The sequence below is a fragment of the Mustela putorius genome, unplaced genomic scaffold (genome assembly GCF_011764305.1).
Source record: "Mustela putorius furo isolate JIRA1106 unplaced genomic scaffold, ASM1176430v1.1 tig00000585_pilon_pilon_pilon, whole genome shotgun sequence".
Classification (NCBI taxonomy): Eukaryota; Metazoa; Chordata; class Mammalia; order Carnivora; family Mustelidae; genus Mustela; species Mustela putorius.
In genome coordinates this window covers 9,987,896-10,010,484 of record NW_025421424.1, presented here as the reverse complement: position 1 = coordinate 10,010,484, position 22,589 = coordinate 9,987,896, and the positions used below count along the sequence as shown (strand labels likewise).

Genomic DNA, 22,589 nt, shown 5'->3' with positions numbered 1-22,589 from the left:
CTGTTGTCCTTCACAACTTGAATTTCAACTTCCTGATGTACAGGAGTCAGCACTGAATGCTGTTTCTCAGGTGAGGCTACACCATAATTTTCAGAGGCATGACAAATTTTTCATGGTTTGTATCCACGTTTTCTTCTAGTGATGCCAGATTTCAATGAATCAGTATTTAGTGAAATATCTCCCATGTTCACTGCTGCATGATGTATGTAAACAGTATTTTATTCCATTTTGTCTTATGGGCTCATAAGTCTTCAGAAATATTATTTACACAGTCTTATATCTAGCAACTTATTCCTAATTAAGATCTGGTTCCACCATATATCCATTGTTCCTTTAAAAGTGCTCCTTCTTTGTGCTTTAAACTTGTTCTCACCATTTTTTATTTTGGCTACAGAACCTTTTCTTCTAAAATGATAAACCTCGTTAATCTTCAAAGATCCTTTGAGAACCAGTCACTGAGCACCTCCTGGATGAATAATTTGAATATGAATTTTATCTGGGATTTGTAAACCATCCTTTATCTGCCCAGATAGGGATCCAAGTAGAAGCTATATGATCATTTGCATGACAGAGAGAGAGGAAAAAGACAGCTTTGATGGATACAGGTATCAAAATTATTTTGTGCCTTGTTTTTTTTGGGACTGATTTTGTCCTTTAGAATCTGGGTTCTACAGAGATCACACCCTGCTCAAAAGACTTAATATCTGCCCACTCAAGACTACTTTTATAAATAATTATAATTTGCTATAAATGAAAATCTAAGAAGCTCCTGACTACAGTTTGTGGTTACTTATATTAATCATATCTACTGTTATTCACTAATTGCTCAGCCTTACGTATGAACACTAACCTTTGTTTTATGTAAAACACAATTGAAGTAAATCTGCCTACAGCTACTTCTCTCATGCAATAGTAACTAAAATCTCTTTTCAGAGACTAAGCTTCATGAAACTGTGACAGACCACTTGGCATAGTATTTGGCCTTGTGGCAGGAATCAAGTCCATACCTACAGAAGCACTTGTGCAAAACTTAAGCAATGAAAGCACTTGAATTCAGTTCTGCTCCCATTAGTAAGTGGATTCCAAAAAAAAAATTTATAAAGACTGTAAGAAATGTATTGAAATGGTTAAACTATTACTTCAAATCCAATTCTAAAGGAGCTGTTGAGTAATAATGATTATCCGGGGTCCTTGGAAAATGTCTCTTAGAAGAGTGTTCCAAGCAAAACATGGTTTACAGTGATTTAGAAAATATGAAAGGCTGGATTTTGTAGATTGCTTGGTGCACATCTTGTTTCTCTCAAATAAATTAGAAGAAAAACTACAGTGTTGTTGTAGTCCTTTGGTTTTATTTTCTGGGATTAAAAAGAACGTATAGACATAAATGTTTTTACAGGGTCTTCTTGAAGATATCCTTGAAAATAACTTATCAAATGGCTTTATTCGTGTCTCTTGATTATCAGTAATCATCAATATCACTGTCAGCCTTGATTAACTGGTTAAAAATTTCAAAGCAGAATAAGGAACTTTCATGAACATTTCCCCCAAATCCCTGAGAATCGTAATCATCACAGATGTATTTTATCCCTTCATCATAAATCTCTGGAAAGTAGTCGCGTTCGCTCATTGTTAACAGGGCAAGGAGCAGTGTCATAGAGGGTTAATCCATGTAAATTGGCTTCCACTCGTAAAGAAATTTTCTGTAACAGAAAAGAAAATTATACATAGGCGTTTGTTCCTTAAAGACATCTTCAACGTCTTCAACTTTCCATCTTCAAAATGTTCTGAAGAATATTTTTGGGATTGGAGATGTAAATCTATTCCAATGAGTAAAAAGACTGAACAGATGTTGTACTGCCAAAGGTATCATCTGTAGTACCAACAGAGTTAGGAAAACCAAGCTTTTCTACTCAGAAGCTCTTCATTTTTCTTTGGTTTCTAAAAGGAATTGGTGAAATGAAATGTTGAGGTTGGCCTACATAAACGTAGGCAGAGTTGACGAAATTGACCTGTTTTACAATCTGATTTTCAACGATGAACCCCTTACTAACAACACACTGTTTTCCCAAACACAGAAATGACTTACCTGAGCAGCTCTTCTTATGGCATCGCTGCTTATGAAGTTAATTTTCAAAAATGTTGGAGACTTGACTATAGCATCTTCTTTTATTCCACCTGAGGGAAGTTTACATAAATATAATGTTGTGTTTTCTTACCTGAAAATCACGGATATAAGTCAGGAAAAAACCAAAGAAGGAGAAAGACATAGACCATTCTGCTGCAGTGGTAATCATGTGAAGCACGTAACCCTTGAGTGACAATGGAAAAAAAGAATAATTTTTTGAAATTTCACTTGAGTGATCTAGAATTTCTCTCAAATAAAAGAACCATAAAATCTGCAAACCAATCTGTCTTCTGAAATTCAAAGGACATGAGATAAACACTAAGGACATATTAATATACTATGGCCTTTTGTCAAAAACTATATACATGTGAGTTTATTAATTGTAACCAACATGCCATACTAAAGATATTAATAAAAAGTGTGTGTACAGAATATACTGATAACAAAGAACCCTCTGCACTGTTTTTACAATATTTCTGTAAATATAAAACTGTCTAAAATAACATTTGTTTAAAAACTTAATTCTATTTATCTTTTATAAATAATTCCATATCCAAACCTTCTGGAGAGAAAAACAAAAAACAAAACAAAACAATCCTAATGTATTGAACAGATCTCAATGTGGTTTTGATTTGAATTTCCCTGATGGCTAATGATGATGAACATATCTCAAGAATTGAAGAAAGGCATTAGGAAAGTCTTCCTAAATGATCTAGCTGTCGTAACTTCATCTAGAGGGAATAAAATTTCCATCTGAAGAACTAAGAACAGGAGAACCTCTACTCTATACTTGGGAAGTCACCGCTTTTCCCACAGCCATAAGATTCATTAAATGTCACTAAAAATGTTTCAGTAAAAAATACTCATAATAAATTTAGTGTTATTTTTACACTAAAAATAAAGCATTAAATAATATATAGATTATAACTGAGGGAAACTAGCAAATTATTTCACTCTTTTATTCTTACAAACATGTCCTATCCAGGGCTAATTCTTTAAAAATAATTCAAAATGAAATGCCACTGAGAGGTTTGTGAAAACAGATGAACTTAATTTTGTCATCTAGTTAGTATATGTCCCTCCTCTTTTTTCCCTCAGGGTCAAAGATGCTATCTCCATTCAGATATGCATTATACTGGAACCTAAATAAAGAGTACGTAATAATAAACTTCTAGATGGTAATTCAGGAAACAAGTATTCCAATAATAAAAGAGCTCAGTTGGGTATGTTGTACACTACATCCATATTTGGAGGAGTCAATTTCTGAGAAAACTCTTCGCCATCACAATTCTCCTTGTGTCTTGAAAATGTTCATTGTTGAATTGAGACAGAAAATACTGTCTCAATTACTGTCTCAACTGTTTGTGTAGTGCTACACAAACTCTATCAGACACAGAAAATAATCCTAATTTAACAAAATGATTACTCTAGAAAAGTAGTATTTTTAGTGATGACATGAAAAATACATCAAAATCAACCAAAATAGTCATCTTTAATATAAAAGTATGTTTTATAGATTCCAAGATCTTACTCTGTCCTCAGGGTTCCAATGGAGTTTCTGTACAATATCTGTGCCAAAATTCCCACTGTACAAAAGTGATGAGCAAGTCAGCACTATACAAAAAGTACGTCAAGGAGAATCTCAGAGAAAACCTGTACGTTTAAATTAGATTCAAAATAAAAATCACTTTAAAGTTCCACAAGGATTATTCATTCATTTCCAAGGTCCAAACCCATTTTCTTAAAGACTCGATATTATATAGTAGTAGTGAAGATTAAAATGTACCCAGAGGATTACTATGAAATGGTTTGCATAGTCAATCCCTCTTCGCTCAGTAGTACATCAGCAGTACTAGCCAAAGATTCTGCTAAATAATTGTTCTCGGGAGAGCATTAACTCATCCTTCAAATCTCTGAAGTGAGTATGATCGGGCTGAATTTTATCTTTGTTCCCAGCTCAATTACTGAGATCCTATGTCAAATTTGAATCTCGTCCTTTAATTTAGGGTTAGTAACCCAAGAATCTCCCCCCCAAAAAATGCCTCCTCACAATATGCCAACAGTGTTCACTTATATTCTGTTATTTAATTCCTTTCCAAGTACAGCTACGTTTTACAGCAAAGGATACTGCTAAATGCACTTACTCCACACCAGATAACCACCAGTAGTCTGATCCAGAAGACCTGTTTGCCATGAATTTTGGGCTGCATTTGGTAGGAAAGGATGGTCTGAACGAACATGTATAACGAGCCCATGCCAAAGGTGAGCACAGCTCCACATACGTGTACAATAAAAAAGGCTGTTTTCTGAGAGGTAGAAAGAAGAAATAAATAAAAGAAGCTCAAAACATATGGCCAACACAATATTTAAAAGCACAGGTTAGTGATCTCAAAAAAACAGTCGCTGAATGGAAAAACACTATGAATTCCAGAGATTACTTCCTGAAGCAATTCTCTCCCAGAGTACTCCACAAAAGCCAGAAGATTCCAGTTAAATCAGTAGTCATGACTGAAAACATGGCAAGGATTATTCATTTACTCATGAATATGTTTATTTGGGTACCTCTTCTATGTCAAGCACTGTTCTAAGTACTCAGATACATTAGTGGACAAAACAGACAAAAATCTGGCCCTCAGAATTTACATTCAAGTGAAGAAGCAAAAACAGTAAGTGGCAAACTTTAGAAATAAGCGAAGTCCGTTTGTTAGATGGTAATAAGGGTTATAGAAAAAGGATAGTGCATGGCAAAGGAGGATCAGGCTGGTTGGGAAGCTGCAGGGAGGGTTTCAACTTAAATCTAATTTAAATCTGCGTGCAATTTCAAGGCTCAGAAAATTAAAGCATTCTCTCTTGGTTCTCATTGATTGGTTTTGGATAAATTATACATGAGATTACCGTAAATTCCAATATTTTCCTCCTTTTTATCAGTACCCATTTACATTTTACTTTTTACTACATGTACCCTCTGCTTAAAAGTGACAACGGTAGCTCTCCAAAAATTCTACAAATGTTTTTGGTTGAACTGCTCTAGTTTTCGAAGCTGATGCAGCCTGTATTTCGCTTGGTTGAGAAGGCACTGCAGAGCACCTGGCAGAGTGTAGGACGGGGTAACAACAGGGGAAAGGTTAGGACTTGGGTCCCTTCTTTCACAACTGACTGTGCTAATTCACAAACATAGCACCCAGTTTTCTTAGTTGAAGCTATAGTAAGTAAAAGGTAATCATGTTTTTGCCAAAGCCATTGGTTTTCTTTTGGAGAAGAAGGGCTATTTTGATTTGGTTTATGGTGTTCTAACTGGCAATAAGTTACGAGTGCTAGAAAGAGAAAAGAATGCATTGCTATTACCACTTTGGGTAACAATAAAAAAAAAAAACTTCAGTACCCATAAAACATAATACAAAATGGTACTATCTTCTTCTGAGAATTTATCTATACATATGATTAAAGGCTAGAAAAATATAGGCAAAAACAAAATTAACAATTTTAGGGCCACAAGCAGGAATATGGATAAATTTCCCCTTTAAAAATATTCTCATATAGGGCACCTGGATGGCTCAGTAAGTTAAGCCTCTGCCTTCTGCTCAGGTCATAATCTCAGGGTCCTAGGATCAAGCCCCACATCGGGCTCTCTGCTCAGCAGGGAGACTGCTTCCCCCTCTCTCTTTGCCTGCCTCTCTGCTTACTTGAGATCTCTCTCTCTCTATGTCAAATAAATAAATAAAATCTTAAAAAAAATTATCATATAAATTGATGAAGCTAAATACTGATATAGCCTGATTGATGCCCACTGTGATCAGTACATAGTTCCAACAACAAAATCCTGTGAATTAAAAAGTAAAAACAGGGGTGCCTGGGTGGCTCAGTGGGTTAAGCCTCTGTCTTCAGCTCAGGTCATGATCTCAGGGTCCTGGGATCGAGCCCCACATCAGGCTCTCTGCTCAGCAGGGAGCCTGCTTCCTCCTCTCTCTCTGCCTACCTCTCAGCCTACTTGTGATCTCTGTCAAATAAATAAATAAAATCTTTTAAAATTAAAAAAAAAAAGTAAAAGCAAAGAATGGAGGGCACTTATTACCGTATTTTTATGATTAAAAATAAAGGCATTTAAAACTGGTTTTAACTGGCAGTACTTCTGCTTGGACATTCAGTTTTGTTACTTTAGAGACCAGGGAAACAGCAAAAGATCTTGAAATAGGCCAGAGAGTACTCCAGTGGAATGTTAAAGCCTCTGGCACTGGTTCTACACGAATGTCAGTTTTACTCGGCTCTGAAAACTTCCTTAATGATAGAAGTTATGTGTAGAGACAGAAGTTAATTTGTAGAAAACTGATAGAAATGCAAATAACCCATAACTATACAAATGCAATTGTGTCTTTTTGAATGTTATTAATTATCACTGTGAATAATGACCAGTTTTACATCATAAATTTGTTTTAGCATTCCTTATTTGACTACAAACCTGTGGTACCTTGACTTCTCTTTTCAGCTGATTTGTACTACCTACTATTTCCCTCATTAATTACTAAGTTAAATAACATGTACAAAAGTCATTATTTTATTCTCTTTAAAAATATATCTTTTCACAAAGCAAAGACAAAAACTTATCCTTTGACAAAGACAAGAAAAATTACAGCAATATGTGTGGTCAGGAGCAAATGTCTGATAAAGAACTTAAAAAGTATACAATGAATGGTCTGTAATCTTTACCTATAAGCAGTTAATGAAACTTAGGAACTAATCTTCTGCTTTCTTAGCCTTATCCTCTCTCTGAAGTCTCCTTGAAGATAAAGTTTATAGGAAGAAAGAATGGCATGTGACAACAGAGGCACACATTATGGAGTTTTGTTGCCATAAGCCACGCAATACCAAGGATGGCTGGTAACTATTGGAAACTAGAGAAGAGGCATGTGTCCCCAAAAGGGAACTATCCCTTCTAACACCTTAGTTTCAGACTTCTGGCCTCCTGAACTTTAAAGAATAAATTTCTGTTACTGTAAGTCACTCAATTTATGGTATTTTGTTATGGCAGCCCTACGAAATTAATACAGATTTCTGCTTACTTATTCTTTCCAACTTTCCTCAAAGATAAATGTCCTTCGAAGGGAAAAATACCTCTAAGTAGGCACTGAGGATGCTTATCATGTGTTTGTGTTTACTGAATATTATTATACAGAGTTGTTTTCAAAGAAATGAAATCTGCATTTTTTAAGTCAGAGTTTTCCAAATCACATGAGGTCTCTTTAAGCACCGACAACCACAGCAGTAGCAAAAGAATTTTTATTCATCCTGCTTAGTCCCTTTAGCCTCTTTAATAAGTCACTAAACAATGAGAACATCTTTGTTTGAAGTACTACGTTAGGTGATGAATATACAGCGATGAACACAACCATTGTGCTTATAATTAATGGAGAAACACATCAACTAAAAAATTTTTAAAACCACAGATAAAAAAATTAGACTATAGTAAGTGCTGTGAAGAATTTGTTTCCAGAGGCTAAGAGAACACAAAGAATACAAAAAAAGAAAACTCTACATGCGAACAAGTCTAGTCACAGAGAAGATCTCTCTGAGGAAGAGGTCTGCACAGAAAACCTGAAGACACCTAGATCTATTTAGGTATGGGGTAGTGAAATGTCCAACAAAAGAAACGTGAAATGGAGTGAAATAAACTTGTCTTATTTAAGGAATAAAGAAAGTCCAGTGTTATGTCCAGTGTTATGTACAAGGGAGGATATTAAGAAGGGGAATGACGAAGAACGAGGCTGGAGAAGTAGATCATGCAAGACCTTTGAATTAATTAAGAAGCTTGGCGGTTCATCAAATTCCTTTTTCTCTCTTGATTACATCTCTTTTCATGGAAGCTTGGAGCTGTACAACTTTAAACAGGGTACAGGGAAACAGAGTGAGATGTACATATAATTACAAAAGATTACACTGGCTGCAATATTAAGATGAAAGGGAGGTAAGAGTGAAGGCAGAGGAAGCATTTAGACGGCTATGGTACTAGACCAGGGTATGAAAGATAATGAAATCTGAACTGGTTGAAGAGATGGTAGGGAGAGCAAGCAGAGATGGAAATGCAGAGAAGCAGATGTTTTCAAGAAATGTTTAAGGGGTAAAACCAACAAGTCCCTACTTTAAAACAGTGCTAGAGTCTCTTCCAAGTCAAACTCTGCAACACAGAAGTGGGGAGAGACAGGGGCAATGCGCTCACCACTTAAGCACTAAAAGTTTATACAAGGAAGGATATTGTGGTACTGTTACAGAATCTGCTTATAAATAGGACCCAGCAATGAAGCCATCAGTGAAGGATGTGAAGGAAATTCAACAGGTGCAAAGCTACATGAAAAGGGATGTGATCAAGAGAAAAAAAAGGAATTTGATTCAAAATTAAAAAGCCCAGGGACCCCTGTGGTGAAGGTGAATTAGAATTAAAGCTAAAAGGAACATAGCAATAAAAGTATATAAACCATTTTTATATGTAAATGAGAAAAAGGCAGAAAGGCAGAGTGCACAGGCCACAACTAGGAACTCCCATTGGAATTTACTGGATTGCATAAACAAGTATTAATTATTAACATAGGTAGCATCTTACGTGTGGAGGTCACTTTGGGATCCATTCTTACCACACAGGGATGAGAGATACTGTTAAATTGGTAAAGGGACAACTGGAACAAAGAATCACTATCCATATACTAAAATTTCCCCAAAACATATTTTTAACACTGAGCTTCAGAAAGTGATTAGTGAAGACAGAATCCTATTTGTGGCAAAGACCGCTAGCTAGCTAGCCACCAAAAGTCCTGTGTCCCTTCCACAGTATGGAGTTGTCTCAGGAACTGATGCTCAGCATGACTTCACTTCCCAGTCCCTCTTGTTGTGTCTAGCAAATGTTAGTAGGATGATGTGAGTCGCTGTCAGGTCAAGGTTGTTAAGAAGCAGGTGTGATTTCTGCATATTCTCTTTGACTGTTCCAGTTGGCTGGATGCAGAAGGCAGTAAGGACTTAGGGAATGCGAGAGCTCAAAGATGTCTGTGCCTTAAATCGCTGTGGGAGGAAAGCCATCTATCAGGCAAAAATACCTGCAGTGGATGCATGAATATGCCTCTATATGTGTATTTGTATGAGGGTGTATAAATAGTTATTAGATGTCTAAATTGAAACTCTGAAGACTGCAGAGCCATTAAGCAAAAAACACCCATATGCCCAGGACCTAGCTGGTATTACCAAAGACTCATCGGAAAGAATGTCAGTTGAAAGGAATGTGAAGAGTTTGCAAATTTTGTGAAAGTTAACCTGCTATTTCAAGAATTCCCTGAGAAAAAGGTGAAAAGCTCCATATACTTCCTTTACCTCCTCATATGAGGGGCTGAGCACCTCTAGAAATAGAGGTGATCAATGGGAACATCTAAACAAGAATATAAAATAGGTAAATGAGTGTAGTTTGTTAGCATATTTTTTTTTCCCCAAAGAGCTTTACTTTTAAGTAATCTCTACACCCAACACGGGACTCGAACTCACAACCCCGAGATCAAGAGTTGCACGCTCTACCAGATGAGCCAAGCAGGTGCCCCTAGCCATATATATTTTTTCAAAGTTCAAATCTATAATTGTGTCACTTACAATTTATATCAATTCTCTCTGGTCTTGGAGTAATCTCCAACTAAGTAGTAATGAAGAGTCTAATAGAGCCCTGTGAATGATTAAAAGGTCAGAATAATTTATAGGTTTTCAGGAGTTTACTGAGAATGAATTTTTCTAATTGTGAAAGTAGTGAACCCTAAGAAGGTCAAATGATCTAAAGGCAGGGGATTCTACTTTGTTAAGGCAAAGAAACAATAACAGTGTGTAACTGAATGTTTCAGGTTTCCTTTTGAACATGTATTAATTTATGTACCTCAGGAAAATACTTATGCTGGGCTAAAATACAAACCTGGAAGTTTGCCACAACAGTAAGTCCAAAACAACTCAGTAATCCAAGTACAAGGCCAGCCTTGTTTAATTTGATGATACGACTCTCTTCAGGATTCAGGGCATGAACTTGCTTGTAACGAACATAAATGGTTGCAATGCCTGGGAAGAGATAACCCAAAAGACAGCAAAGTAATAAGTAACCAGGGAATAAAGTTGCCAACAAAGAGTTAACAAAGGTCACCTAACATAAATCTTCCTTTCAAAGTTAATTTGAGAGAAGAGAAAAACCAAAAAACAGAAATAGCTGTTGATTTTAAGAACCTTTAAGGTTGCATTATGGAACTAGTAATATCTCTGTGTGACTGAAGGGCACTCTCATGGGCCTCACATTTACAAATATTTAGGACAAAATTTAAGAGATAAGTTTGATGTTTTCTGAAAATCTCTAATGATAAGTGTTATATAAAACAAAATTTTCTAGATGATTAGCATTAACATTTATAGTAATTGTTGCTAAAATATGGATAAAACGGGTACTGGCAGAAAAACAAAACAAAACAAAAATCAACCAACCAAGAAAAAAAAAAAGAAAAAAAGAAACAACAAAAGGTGATTTGCCTCACTCCCATTTCATTTTATTTCAAATTATTGTAACTTGGTTCAATCAGATATAGCAGTCAATTACACGGAACAAAAACACCAATTTTACGATAGTTGTTATCAGCAAAGGGTCAAATCAAGTCAAATTTCCCATTGCAAAAGTATTGCCAAATAATTTGAAAGCATAGAAAATGAAACAGAGATATGCTTTTGTTGACATGTTTTTGAAAATTTTAGTCATAAGATCAACTTCTACGCACTGAATCATTTATTTCCTTGACTTCAATTTTTGAACCAAGGAGATAGTAAATACCATATGGAAAAGTGCAAATATTTAAAATAATCACAATTGATGAAAAAAATATTTTAGTTAATCATTAATACAAGTTTGATTCAAAAAATAAATAATGAACAGGAATGTAAATTACAGTAGAATTCCAGTCCTTTGTCGTTACAACATCGTTCAAAAATCAAAACGCAGTTCTACCACTACTCTTAAACTTATAAATTGTTTATCCTAAATGAATTTAGTTGGTCTTAGTTGTAGTCAGTGTGTTTATAAGCTTTCTGTCCTCTACTGGTCACTTAAGAAATCCACTTAAGGTCTCAAAAACTATTTGGTCATACTTTACAACTTCTATTTGGATGAGTAGTCAAATAGCCTTATAGATATTTTTTAAGGTTTATTTCTATAATTTAGTATTTTTAGAAACTGCCTTTCTTTGAAAAGGAACATATCTGGGATCAATAATTTAGTGATAACATTCCCTCAGGTATAATCAGAAAGTAAAACAAGTAACACAAGTGTTTAAAGAAGGAAAGGGCAATTTTGCTATTAATTTTGATTTTTAAAACAATTTCCATTACTTACACAAAACTGCAGCAATATTTAACATTGCCCCAAACAAGCATTTTTCTGGAGCTACTGTACCAGTATCACTGAAAGAAAAAAAAGAAGGTATGTGGATTTCTCACACTAAATATACATGTGTATTTTTTTCTAAGGAGTAAGAAATAATGGATTACTTCAAATCCTGTATCTTTTTACACATTCCTAAGTTCAACTCATATAATTTTATGAGAACATGACAGTTGGAACTCACAGTATTTATCTAGTTCACTTTTCTTTTTTTAAAAGATTTTATTTATTTGACAGAGAGCACAAGCAGGGGGAATGGCAGAGGGAGAAGGAGAAGCAGGTTCCCTGCTGAGCAGGAAGCCTGATGTGGGTCTCCATTCCAGGACCCTTAAGGCAGACGCTTAGCCAACTGAGCCACCCAGTAGCCCTAATTCACTTCTTTCTCCTACCACTTGAAATTACTTTTTTTTCAAAAGATTTTATTTATTTATTTGGCAGAAAGAGAGAGAGAGATCACGAGTAGGCAGAACGGCAGGCAGAGAGAGTGGGGGTAGCAGGCTCTCCACTGTGCAGGGAGCCAGATTCGGGGCTTGATCTCAAGACCCTGCGATCATGACCTGAGCCAAAGGCAGCCAGTTAACTGACTGAACCACCAAGGCACCCCAAGATTACTTCTTTTTCAGATAACAGAAATCAACAGAACTTGATTAAAAACAAACAAACGTGGGCACCCGGTGGTTCAGGCAGTTAGGCAGCTGCCTTTGGCTCAGGTCATGATTGTAGGGTCCAGGGATTGAGGCCCATATCAGGCTCCATGCTCAGTAGGGAGCCTGCTTCTCTCTCCCTCTGCCCCACTTCCCTGCTCATTCTCTCTCTCTCAAATAAATTAATAAAAATCTTTTTTAAAAAATAACAAAAAATACCTACCCTGGGTACATTAGGGCTGTGTTACTGATTTCCATCAGTTGGTCAGGTGTGTTCCTCTGTCTCACCTGGATGTTCTCGAAACACTACAGATCCTTTCACAACTCTGCTTTTGTCATCTGTTGTTGACCCTGTCTATAACTCAATTAATACCTAATCATGTCCTGTTAATTTCAAAAACATTTACCAACCACCTATTATGTGCCCGACAGTATTTTAGGAACAGGAGTACAGTGGTTAGTAAAAGAGACAAAGCCCTTCCCATCTTGTAGCTTCCACATGAGACCACTTTTTCCCTGCCCTCCAGAGCCTTGGCCAACTCCTCTAGCAGAATGAGAAATCACAGAGCACCTGTCCAGACTTCTGTTAAAATTGCTGATCACAATGTATTACAATGTATCAGCTTACACGCTTGTGCTTCAGGGCAAACACAGATCCAGATCAACACCTACCATTTACTGTGCAAATTTGGGTATGCTCTCTTATCTTTCTATGACTGTTCCTTGTCTGCAAAATGGGGCTATTAATTTCCTCCAGCCTCATCTGCAACATGAGGAAATGAAAGTGACAATACATGTGAAAATCTAGCACAGCAGCAGACACAGGAGAGACACCCATTAAATGTTCCTTTCCCTTCCCTCAAACTACAGTAAAGATGAAAAAGACAAAGTCTTTGGCCACAAACTGAAGTACTAAAGGAAAGAGATAATAAGGATCTCAGCTAACCCAATCTAATTGGAATCAAAAAGAGAGGGAAAGTCACATCTGGTAAGGAATCAATAGTGTTTGGTGAAATTTGGGTTAGTTTAGGGAAAGTGAAGTAACACATATAAGGATTGCTCCTTCCAACTCTAAGATGTATCTTTAGAAACAAAAGATTCTGTTACTTTGATCATCTTCAGGTAGTGAGAATTATGGTTTAGCTGCTTGTTTCTTCTACCTTCCAATTTTTAAAAAATAATGTATATACATTCCTATAATCAAAAAATTTCTGATTTCCTAAAATTTTAATAGTTGTATTTCAAGAGATGCTACAGTTTAGAAACACCCTGTAAGGAAACAAAAGCATGCATTTCCAAGATGGCTGGCTAAGTGTGCTCCTGCCTCGGCTCTGGAACAGTCTGATACAAACTGGACTACGAGTAAAATCAGCCAAGTCCATCACCTCATCATACAGCACTCCAACCCAGTGATCATCAAACTATTTTGATCACACACCATCAAAAAGAAAAAAAAATTAAAAAGTCTGATTGTGTAACTTCAAAATATATGTATTTATTAGTTAAGCTCAAATAACGAGATTTTAAAATATACATAGATATTCTAATTTGTTCTCTTCCCCCAGTACTCATCTCCTGCATTCTACGCAGGCATCCACTACCTGAACAAACTAAGAGAACACCTGAAACATACTTGCTGTGAAATTGTCTTTAATGTAGAAATTTACATTTGGTTATGTCTTTTGGGACTGTTAACAATTAAACCTTTTAGATGGGGTCCGTGAACTGAGAGGAACTTTGCAGAGCATCTAGACTAACTTAATCAATCTTCAGATGAAGGAAATGAGCCCGAGAAGTAAAATTAAGTACTGAGTTTAAATGTATTAGAACATCGGAGAAAGCTCCCAGGGTAATAATACTTAGGTCAGTAGCAGAAAAATAAAAGGGTAGAACAGGGACAGAAAAGGAAGTGTCTAGGGTACTGTCAGAAAATCACATGCAGTACCATCAGAGAACTGAAACTCTGAAAAAGAACCCAAAGGCCTCTTAAATGATTAAAAGCTTTTTAAAGTGAAAGCAGACAAGTTTTTAAAGGGGAAATAAAAATGCTGAAAGGCACTCAGAAATTACTGATGTATGTTCTCTAAAAAGTTACGGAAGAATGAACTGTCTCCTTAAGCTACTTGTTTCTGTAGCAGCATGCTATGATCAGTGGTGATTATTCAACAAATTATTCCTAGAATCGGAACCTTCAATTCTAAAATATCTTTGGTTTTTGTACATCTTCCCAAAGTGTACCCAATTTGTTGCTATCTTTTGCTCCATACCATACCACTGTGGAAACAAATGTAGATAGTAAGATTCTGATCTCTTCTTGATACTTTTTTTTTTTAAGATTTTATTTATTTATTTGACAGAGATCACAAGTAGGCAGAGAGGCAGGCAGAGAGAGGGGAAAGCAGGATGCCTGCTGAGCAGAGAGCCCCATGCGGGGCTTGATCCCAGGACCCTGAGATCATGACCCGAGCCGAAGGTGAGGCCCAACCCACTGAACCACCCAGGCGCCCCTCTTCTTGATACTTCTAAAAAGATAAATTTAGGGACCCCTGGGTGGCTCAGTTGGTTAAGCAGCTGCCTTCGGCTCAGGTCATGATCCCAGCGTCCTGGGATCGAGTCCCACATCAGGCTCCTTTCTCGGCAGGGAGCCTGCTTCTCCCTCTGCCTCTGCCTGCCATTCTGTCTGCCTGTGCTCACTCTCTCCCCCTCTCTCTCTCTGACAAATAAATAAAATCTTAAAAAAAAAATTAAAAAAAAAAAAAGATAAATTTAGCCTTCTGGTTCATCACCCTTTAAAAATTCACTATTTTCTACATTGGAGAGGTCATTTTTATATATAAACAAATAAATAAATGAAACAACTATAACAACAAAACAAACTATGGAAGGAAACCAACCAAACCATTAATTACCTCTGGACAGGCAGGAGCAGGAGAGGGGCTGAAACAGACTTTCACTTTTTACTTTTATAATCAATCTAGTATTATTTAAAATTTGTTAGGATAAGTATATATTGTCTTTATAACTGGGAAAAGAGAGCTATAAACATAGCACAAGCAACTGAGTACCCATACTTATATCATTATTAGTCTTGAAATTTCAAAAATATTACTGATAAATTTTGATACTTAATGTGTCAGAAAGACCTAGACAATATGTCATAAAGATTAAAAGCAAGGTCTCTAGAGTTAAACTGCCCAAACCGCATTTTGGTTCCACCTCTTATTGAGTCATGAATCCTTGAACAAATAACTTATTTCCTTCTATCTTAAATGGGGGTAACAATTTTTACTTCATAGGGTAGTTGTAAGGATTCAATTATTTATCATCTGAAGAATGCTTAGAACATAACCTTGTACATAGCAAGTAGATCAATAAATAGTTGTCATTACCATTATCTTTTAATACTACTACTGTTGTTTGCAGCATTTTTGAATTTTAAAGGGAGAGTAATTCTACTTCTATCTTCTGAGACAACCTCAAATATTTATTTGGGAGACAAGACACTTAAAGTGTCTTAATTCACTAATTCACTAAGTGAATCATATCCCTGTCTCCACCTTTCTCTATCACATGGAAAGAACCAAATACAACTTCCTTTTTAGACTCTTTGTGTTGTTATAATGTCGAACATAAAACCTGAATTTTAAAATGTTAACATGGAATGTTCGCTTCACTGTTAAAATGTGAATGATACATAAACAATCTCCTATAAAAAAATACATTTCACTGACCTGATATAAGGCAGAGCAGGGTCAACATGGTGAAGTGTTATGGCCGTAATGTATGAAAATATGAAAGCAGCAGCTGTCCAAATTACTAGGGCAGAAGGGAGGAAACTGAGACCTTGTTGAAACCACCACATTTCAAACAGGTCTTCTGAGGTAGAAAAAGCAAATTAGAGAAAATTATTCACAAGTATTTTATCTCTTCTACTTTAGCCATCCACTCCCACTATCTTATACTTATCACCATGAGCTTTCCACTTCTGATATCATTCCCCACACCATCTACTAACACCTGCTTGCTTTCAGTTTCTCTGTAAATGGAACCAAACTTCACCCACTTGCCATATCCAGAAACATTCTTCCTCCCTCAGGTTTCCACACATAATCAAGTAGTAAGCATTGTTTATTCAACCTTCTAAGTTTCCTTCAAATCTACCCTTTCTTTCCATCTTCACTGCCACTACTCTACCGAAAATACCATTTCTTGGCCCAATTATTATTATAATCTCCCAAATGGTTCTAGTGTAGTATGGACCATGATCAATCTAGACTCCACCCTAAAGCCAGAGTGATCATTCTAAAATTCTGAAATATCAATCTACCTGTTCTCCTATAAAGAATATTTCAGGGCCTCCCTGTGCCCTTATAAATTGTCTTTCCTCCTTAACTCAATCTACAGGGTCTTTGCATTGTCTGATCTCTACTTAACTTTTGGTAATTCATCTCTGGCTACTTCTTTGTTCCCAATTCCTTGCTCTAGCTTTCATCATCATTACAAATGCAAACACAGTGTCTACTCTGTGTCAGCACATTACTAATCACCTTAAATAAATGATCTCATTTACTTCTCACAACAGAATTACAGAGGTTAAGAGCATTGTCCAAGGTCACAGGGCTGGGACTCAGAATTTGAACTAAAGCATTTCTGTTCCAGCACCAATCACTGTGCTATATGGCTATAGGAAACTTCTTTCCGATGTTCAAATCTGTTATGCTCTCTTGTACACTCGCAGACCTTCATGTACACTGTTCTGACTGGGTAACAGACCACCATGCTATCACCCTTCAGCCTCACTACCACCTGCTAACTCCTACATATTTTCTTTTTTTTCTAATTTATTTTATTTTATTTGTCAGAGAGAGAGAGAGAAAGAGACAGCACAAGCAGAGGGAGCAGCAGACAGAGAGAAGCAGACTCCCTGCTGAGCAGGGAGCCTGATGTGGGACCATGACTCCAGCCGAAGGCAGATGCCCAACCGACTGAGCCATCCAGACATCTCTACTCCTATATATTTTCAAGTACTAACTCTTACAGCTTCAGCTGAATGTCCCTGCTTTGTTTCCAAGAACACCCTTGACTTCCCCGACCAAGACATTCATCTCACTTAACTGTTGCTTGTTTGCTTGGTTTTATCTTCCTCACTAAACCTTAACTTCTGACAGAGCAGGAACCAACCATTTTGTTCACCATTATATTTCCAGCTCCTGCATGAGGGGGAAAAGAAAAAGAGTACCTAAATACACACATATCACACATCACCACTTTCTCTCTTAAATTCCAGACTGAGGATGTTGTTTCCGAATTCACTAATGATTATTTGATACTAACGTATCTGAAGGTACTTAATTTTTAAAAATAAATACAGAAATACCCTCAAGTTATAAGAAATTATTGCTATGCATATGAAAATACCATGTTTAGAGGAGTATCTTCTCATAGTTTGATGGACAGAAATTAAATATTTCCCATGAACTTTGTAAGAATAACTTTTTTTTTTAAGAGCTTATTTATTTATTTGACAGAGATCACAAGTAGGCAGAGAGGCAGGCAGAGAGAGAAGAGGAAGCAGGCTCCCTGCTGAGCAGAGAACCTGATGTGGGGCTGGATCCTAGGACCCTGGGATCATTCATGACCTGAGCCAAAGGCAGAGGCTTAACCCACAAAGCCACCCAGGCGCCCCTGTAAGAACAACTCTTACCTGCATAATCCTCCAATGTGCTCAGCTTCTTCCAAATAATGAAATCTCAGCCACTTTTGACTTGTACTCATCATTTACTCTGATCATCTGACTTGTTGCTAAATATATACATTTAAGTCTTGCTAAGTTAAGTTTCTTTTCCTTTTTCCCTAAAGTCACCATTATAGACTCGATATGAGTAATTTCCTCCTTGAATTATCAAAATCTCCTCCTTTCTGTTTTTTTTTTCCTTTTTAGTCTTTAACATTCTAACAATTTTCTTCATCAGTCTAGTTAAACGTGATAATTCCTTGCCACATTCCTATAGTGTTTTCCCCAGCATAAGTTTCTGGGATAATAATTCTCAATTTCTACAAATTTTAAATTATTTCTAAAATCTTTATTTCTTCTCCTTTATTCTCTTTGAAAGAGAATGGGTCTCTTTCAAAGAGGGTGGGTCTATATCTATTTTTGCCAGACAGTCTGGCGCATTACCAACCTGGGCCAACTTTTTTCCGGGTTTTTTAGACCATGTAGATAAGTAAATTTGAACCTTGAATCTGAATGTTGGCAAACCCTGCAGTTTCAAGTTCTCAAGAAGTAGCTTTACTCACCCACCTGGACCTGGGTGAAAATGAACAAATTTCTTTGTGATCCCCCTTGCCAGGAAGGAGATATTTTTCCTAGCCTACCTTTCACTGAGTAGTTTTTTGAGAATCCTGGCTGAATCTGGGGAAAGGTGGTTCTCCAATGCCATGGGTTGTACAATTTCAAGTAGAAATATTTACATTTTAACTTTTATGAACAAAATCATCCCCTGAAACACATTTATACAAACTACCATGTGAATGGTGCCTCTTGGAATTGTATACCTGAAAGGTCAAAGGGCTTTGAATTCTCTCTACCTTGGGTGGGGAGCAAGAGGAGCCTATTACTAGTCCTTAATTGTGCTTTCTTTCTGCTATCAGCCAAACCAAAAGACACACTGCTAGTTTACTACTCTGGTTTCTATTCTCTCTTTGACCTTTTAGCCCTGGGGATTTCCCTTTCTGTTCTACAGGCCTACAGTGTATTTAAAAGGCTAATATAATTTATTCAGCATTTAGGTGTTCTGGCAAAAGGGATTTCTAAAACATTGTGTCCATCCCTTTGCTAGAAGCATAACCCCCCTTTCTTTAACCATTTTTGTATGCACAAGTCCTTATTCTTTAAAATCAAGCTCAAATATGATCTTCCACAGCAACCTTCCTTAATCTCTCTGCATCCAGAAATAAGCACTCCTTCTTCTGAGAATACTCGATTTGCACATCTCTTGTGGCTATTGTCTTCTACACTATGACAAATAAGTAAAGGGTCTTAAGTGGATAAAATCCTTGAGGAGAGACTCCACTTCCCTAACCATAGCAGAGGGCCTTCCCCATGTTAATCACAAAATATTTTCTGAATGAACACACAGCCAAAACCCAATTGATTCTTAAACCCCAAAAAGATTCATGACTTTTCTATTTCAGTCAAGAGTATTGTCATTTTTCCAGGTTATCCAGATTCTGAGATCTCACGAGTAACCCAAGGTTCCAAGACAGTATCCTCTTGCCACATGTGGCTATTTAAATTAAAATGTCAGGGGTGCCTGGGTGGCTCAGTGGGTTAAGCCTCTTCCTTTGGCTTGGGTCATGAACCCAGGGTCCTGGGATCAAGCCCCGCATCAGGCTCTCTGCTCAGCAGGGAGCCTGCTTCCTCCTCTCTCTGCCTATCTCTCCACCTACTTGTTATCTCTGTCAAATAGATAAATAAAATCTTTTTTAAAAAAATTAAAATTTCAATGGACTAAAATAAAACTTAAAAATTCAGTCTTTCAGTCATACTAGGCACATGTCAAGTGCTCAAAAGCCCCATGTGTCTAGTGGCTACCCCAAAGGATAGTGAACATAGAGCACATTTCCATTATCATGGGAAAGTTCTACTGGACAATGCTGAGTAGCTCTTACAGGGACTGCACTGACACAGCACAAGTAAAGAAACACACTACTGATACATAATAAGTGGTAGCTTTTAGTACTAACTGTTAAATGGTCTAAAATAATACCCGCTTCACAGAGGTTCATGCAAGAACTAAATGAGTTAATATATGTAAAACATTGTCACAGATGATCAATAAATGGCTGTTTCTCTTTTAGACTGTAAAAGATAAATTACCTGTTTTACAAGCTCGTAAGATACTGGTCTTCAAATCTGCACAAACCTGCACCTTTGTAAATCCTTAAATCTACATACAAAGAAAATAAGAAAATGTTTCAAACCACATTCTTTTAAACATGTACAATTTCAATTCAATGCGCCAATATTTGTCCATGGGTAGGACACTATGTTATAGAATTATTAATAAGTTATTTTTTTTAAAAAGAGTCAATACATGTGTTTAATTTTTATATTTTAAATTTAGTTTGGTGAACATACAAGGTTATATTAGTTTCAGGTGTGTAAACAGTGATTCAAAACTTCCATACAGTACCTGGTGCTGATCGGGTTAAGTGTACTAGTGTGTTTTATAATGATATTGTACCATCAGAAATTAAATAATATTTCAAATCTAGGATATCAATTTTCCTATCCTTTCTCACATTAGACACACACCTTTCACTGACATCAAAAAGATAAAATAAAAGGAAAAACACTGAATTTCCTCCTATGGAAGGAAAGACAAAAATGAGGAAAGGATAGTTTATTATTAAGCAAAATAAAACATTAACTAGTCCGTGTTATGCAAAGGGAAGAATACAGTTGTGAGATGGGCTTTATCCAAGTGCAAATCCTAGCTTTATCAAGTCCCAGCTGTATGATTTTTGGAAAGTTACTAAGCTTCTCTTAGTTACAGTATTCTGATTTGTAAAGTAGCTATCTCAAAGGGTTGTTCCTTCGAATAGAACAGAGAAAGCATACAATATAACAATGATAGCTGATTTGTCAATTCTAGCCACAAGGATGGGAACAACACTTAATTCTTTACTAGAGTGAATCATGGGTTTCACATCTCCTCAGGCTTTGAGGGTTCTTGGTTAAACTAACAGTTTAGAAGACAAGCAAGGCTTGAAATGATTTACCAGTCTCCTAAGGACAACTGAAAAACTTAAGCGCCCTGACTTAGTGAGGAAGACTACTTTTGCCCATGCATTTTCACAGTGGAAAGCTAGAAGTGTGGCTGGTTAACTGCCAAGCAAGCAAAGTTAAAATTTTAACGGTTAATGATTTAAGAAGCCTTTGAAAATATGAAAGAATAACCTCCATCTAGAAGTAAGAGTGCTTAATGAATTATCCCAGCTCTCTCACCTACCTTCTCTGCTTTCTTTGAAGATCCATGAATCAGAACTGCAGTCACAATTCTTAAATTTCTCAAATATTTGAAAGCCACTGGTAATAAGATTAATTCCTTTTACTGTCTCCTCTAAGCGGTGACTGCTAAGAAACAATAAGAAAGTAAATTCTGGATATTCCAAGTAAAGAGAGATAGTCTTAAACTCTTTTTTAAAAGTCCACAAAACCACCAGGCCCAAAGCAAAGCGTAAGAGAAGACAGTTATTTTTCTAAACTCTAAGCTGGCCTCTGACAAATGTGATATTCTCTTAACTGTTAAATCCCAAAGAGTCTAGAAAATTAAGTAACTTTTTTTAAATAAGTTTGATCAAAAATTACAAGGGGAGAAAAGGGGGTGGGAAGAGAATCTGATGATGCCACAATAATTACAAAACTGCATTTGGGTACTGATTTATAAATTAAAATTTGGGAGAACTGGAAAAAGTATTTCCCCGGTGTGTTTACTGGTTTTCAAATGTATCCTAATGTAAAGAACGAACAGTGTGAGGCTATAAGGGACCAGCCATCTACCTTTCGGTATTGGGCCCACACACCCCTCACGTGCGCCCAGTAGACCAGAACTCCGCGTGGTAGAGGAGCTTCAGATAAACACAAGGTCACACCACAGATCTCAATTTCAAACCTACCCCCCCCCCCAACCAAGGAATCTGAGCCTAGGAGTGAAAACTGGAACGGTACCCAACCGCAGTTTTTGTGGGACTGGGATGAGGGTTCTCCGTAGCCGCTTAAAAGAAAACCAAGGCATTATTTACACGGCTGCCTTCTTCCAGGGGCGCAAAGCCCGGGGACTCTGATCTCGGCCGGGTTGTGCCTGCGGCCAGGAAAAGATGCGGAAGGCGGAGCCTGACTCGGCCCGCGCGGGGGTAGGAGGGGAGAGGAACCCGGAGACACCGAGAATGGAGAGGCAAAGGTGAAGCAAGGGCACCTGAGCCCAGCCCGCCCCCGCCCCCGTCCCTCAGGTCCCCAGGAGCCCGCCTGCGCTCCGGCCACCAGCGGGTCCCTCTCCCGCGTTTCGCAGTGTGGTCCCGGGAGGCAGAGCCAGCCCGCAAGCGACTCGCGCGCGGGCCACTGGGGTGAAGCTCCGGGCGGCTTCCACTTGCCAAACCTGCCCGATCCCATTCTCTGACCCACACCCCTACAGGGGGCTGGGGCCCGCCTTCATGCCCTTTTTGGCCTACCTTGTGTGGATGACCCCGCCAGGGACAGCCGCAGCGTTCGAAGCCGGCAGGCGGGACCGAGACAGGGCGGGACCCTAGGGCGCGCTCCCGAGCAGCCGGGCCAGGCCTGGGGCGCGCTTACCGCCCCGAGGAGCGCGCCCGCGCCGCCGCTCGTTCC

At 37.5% G+C, this 22,589-nt stretch overlaps 1 protein-coding gene across 12 annotated transcripts; it reads right to left on the bottom strand.

Annotated features, from left to right (window-relative positions):
* Positions 1-1,329: 1,329 nt before the first annotated feature.
* DRAM2 (DNA damage regulated autophagy modulator 2) lies at positions 1,330-22,570 on the bottom strand. Of its 12 annotated transcripts, none has more exons than XR_001176069.2 (12): positions 22,433-22,570; positions 21,214-21,338; positions 20,079-20,148; positions 17,904-18,001; positions 17,315-17,409; positions 15,931-16,075; positions 11,508-11,575; positions 10,056-10,195; positions 4,254-4,431; positions 3,657-3,739; positions 2,087-2,216; positions 1,330-1,700 (listed from the first exon to the last, which is right to left on the bottom strand). XR_001176069.2 is itself a non-coding variant. In XM_045081919.1 (12 exons), exons 4-12 carry the CDS (start codon positions 17,975-17,977, stop codon positions 1,593-1,595), a joined length of 984 nt encoding a protein of 327 aa, XP_044937854.1. In that variant the 5' UTR covers positions 17,978-18,001; positions 20,079-20,148; positions 21,214-21,335; positions 22,433-22,570; the 3' UTR covers positions 1,330-1,592. The 12 variants fall into 12 exon arrangements, 10 of the variants coding, with proteins under 10 accessions (XP_044937854.1, XP_044937853.1, XP_004769817.1 ...); XR_200712.3 differs by having other exon boundaries at positions 2,087-2,175; positions 22,433-22,569; XM_045081919.1 differs by lacking the exon at positions 2,087-2,216 and adding an exon at positions 2,217-2,309 and having other exon boundaries at positions 21,214-21,335.
* Positions 22,571-22,589: the final 19 nt, after the last annotated feature.

Bases quoted from the DNA above. Each gene is read 5' to 3' on its own strand.
- DRAM2 (XM_045081919.1), bottom strand. From the start codon at position 17,977: ATGATGAGTACAAGTCAAAAGTGGCTGAGATTTCATTATTTGGAAGAA. The intron at 16,076-17,314 runs GTTAAGTGAGAT...TTTCTACCTCAG, and splicing joins AACCAAGCAAACAAGCAACA to AAGACCTGTTTGAAATGTGG. The intron at 3,740-4,253 runs GTATCCTTTGCT...CTTTTTGTATAG, and splicing joins TGGAGTAAGTGCATTTAGCA to TGCTGACTTGCTCATCACTT.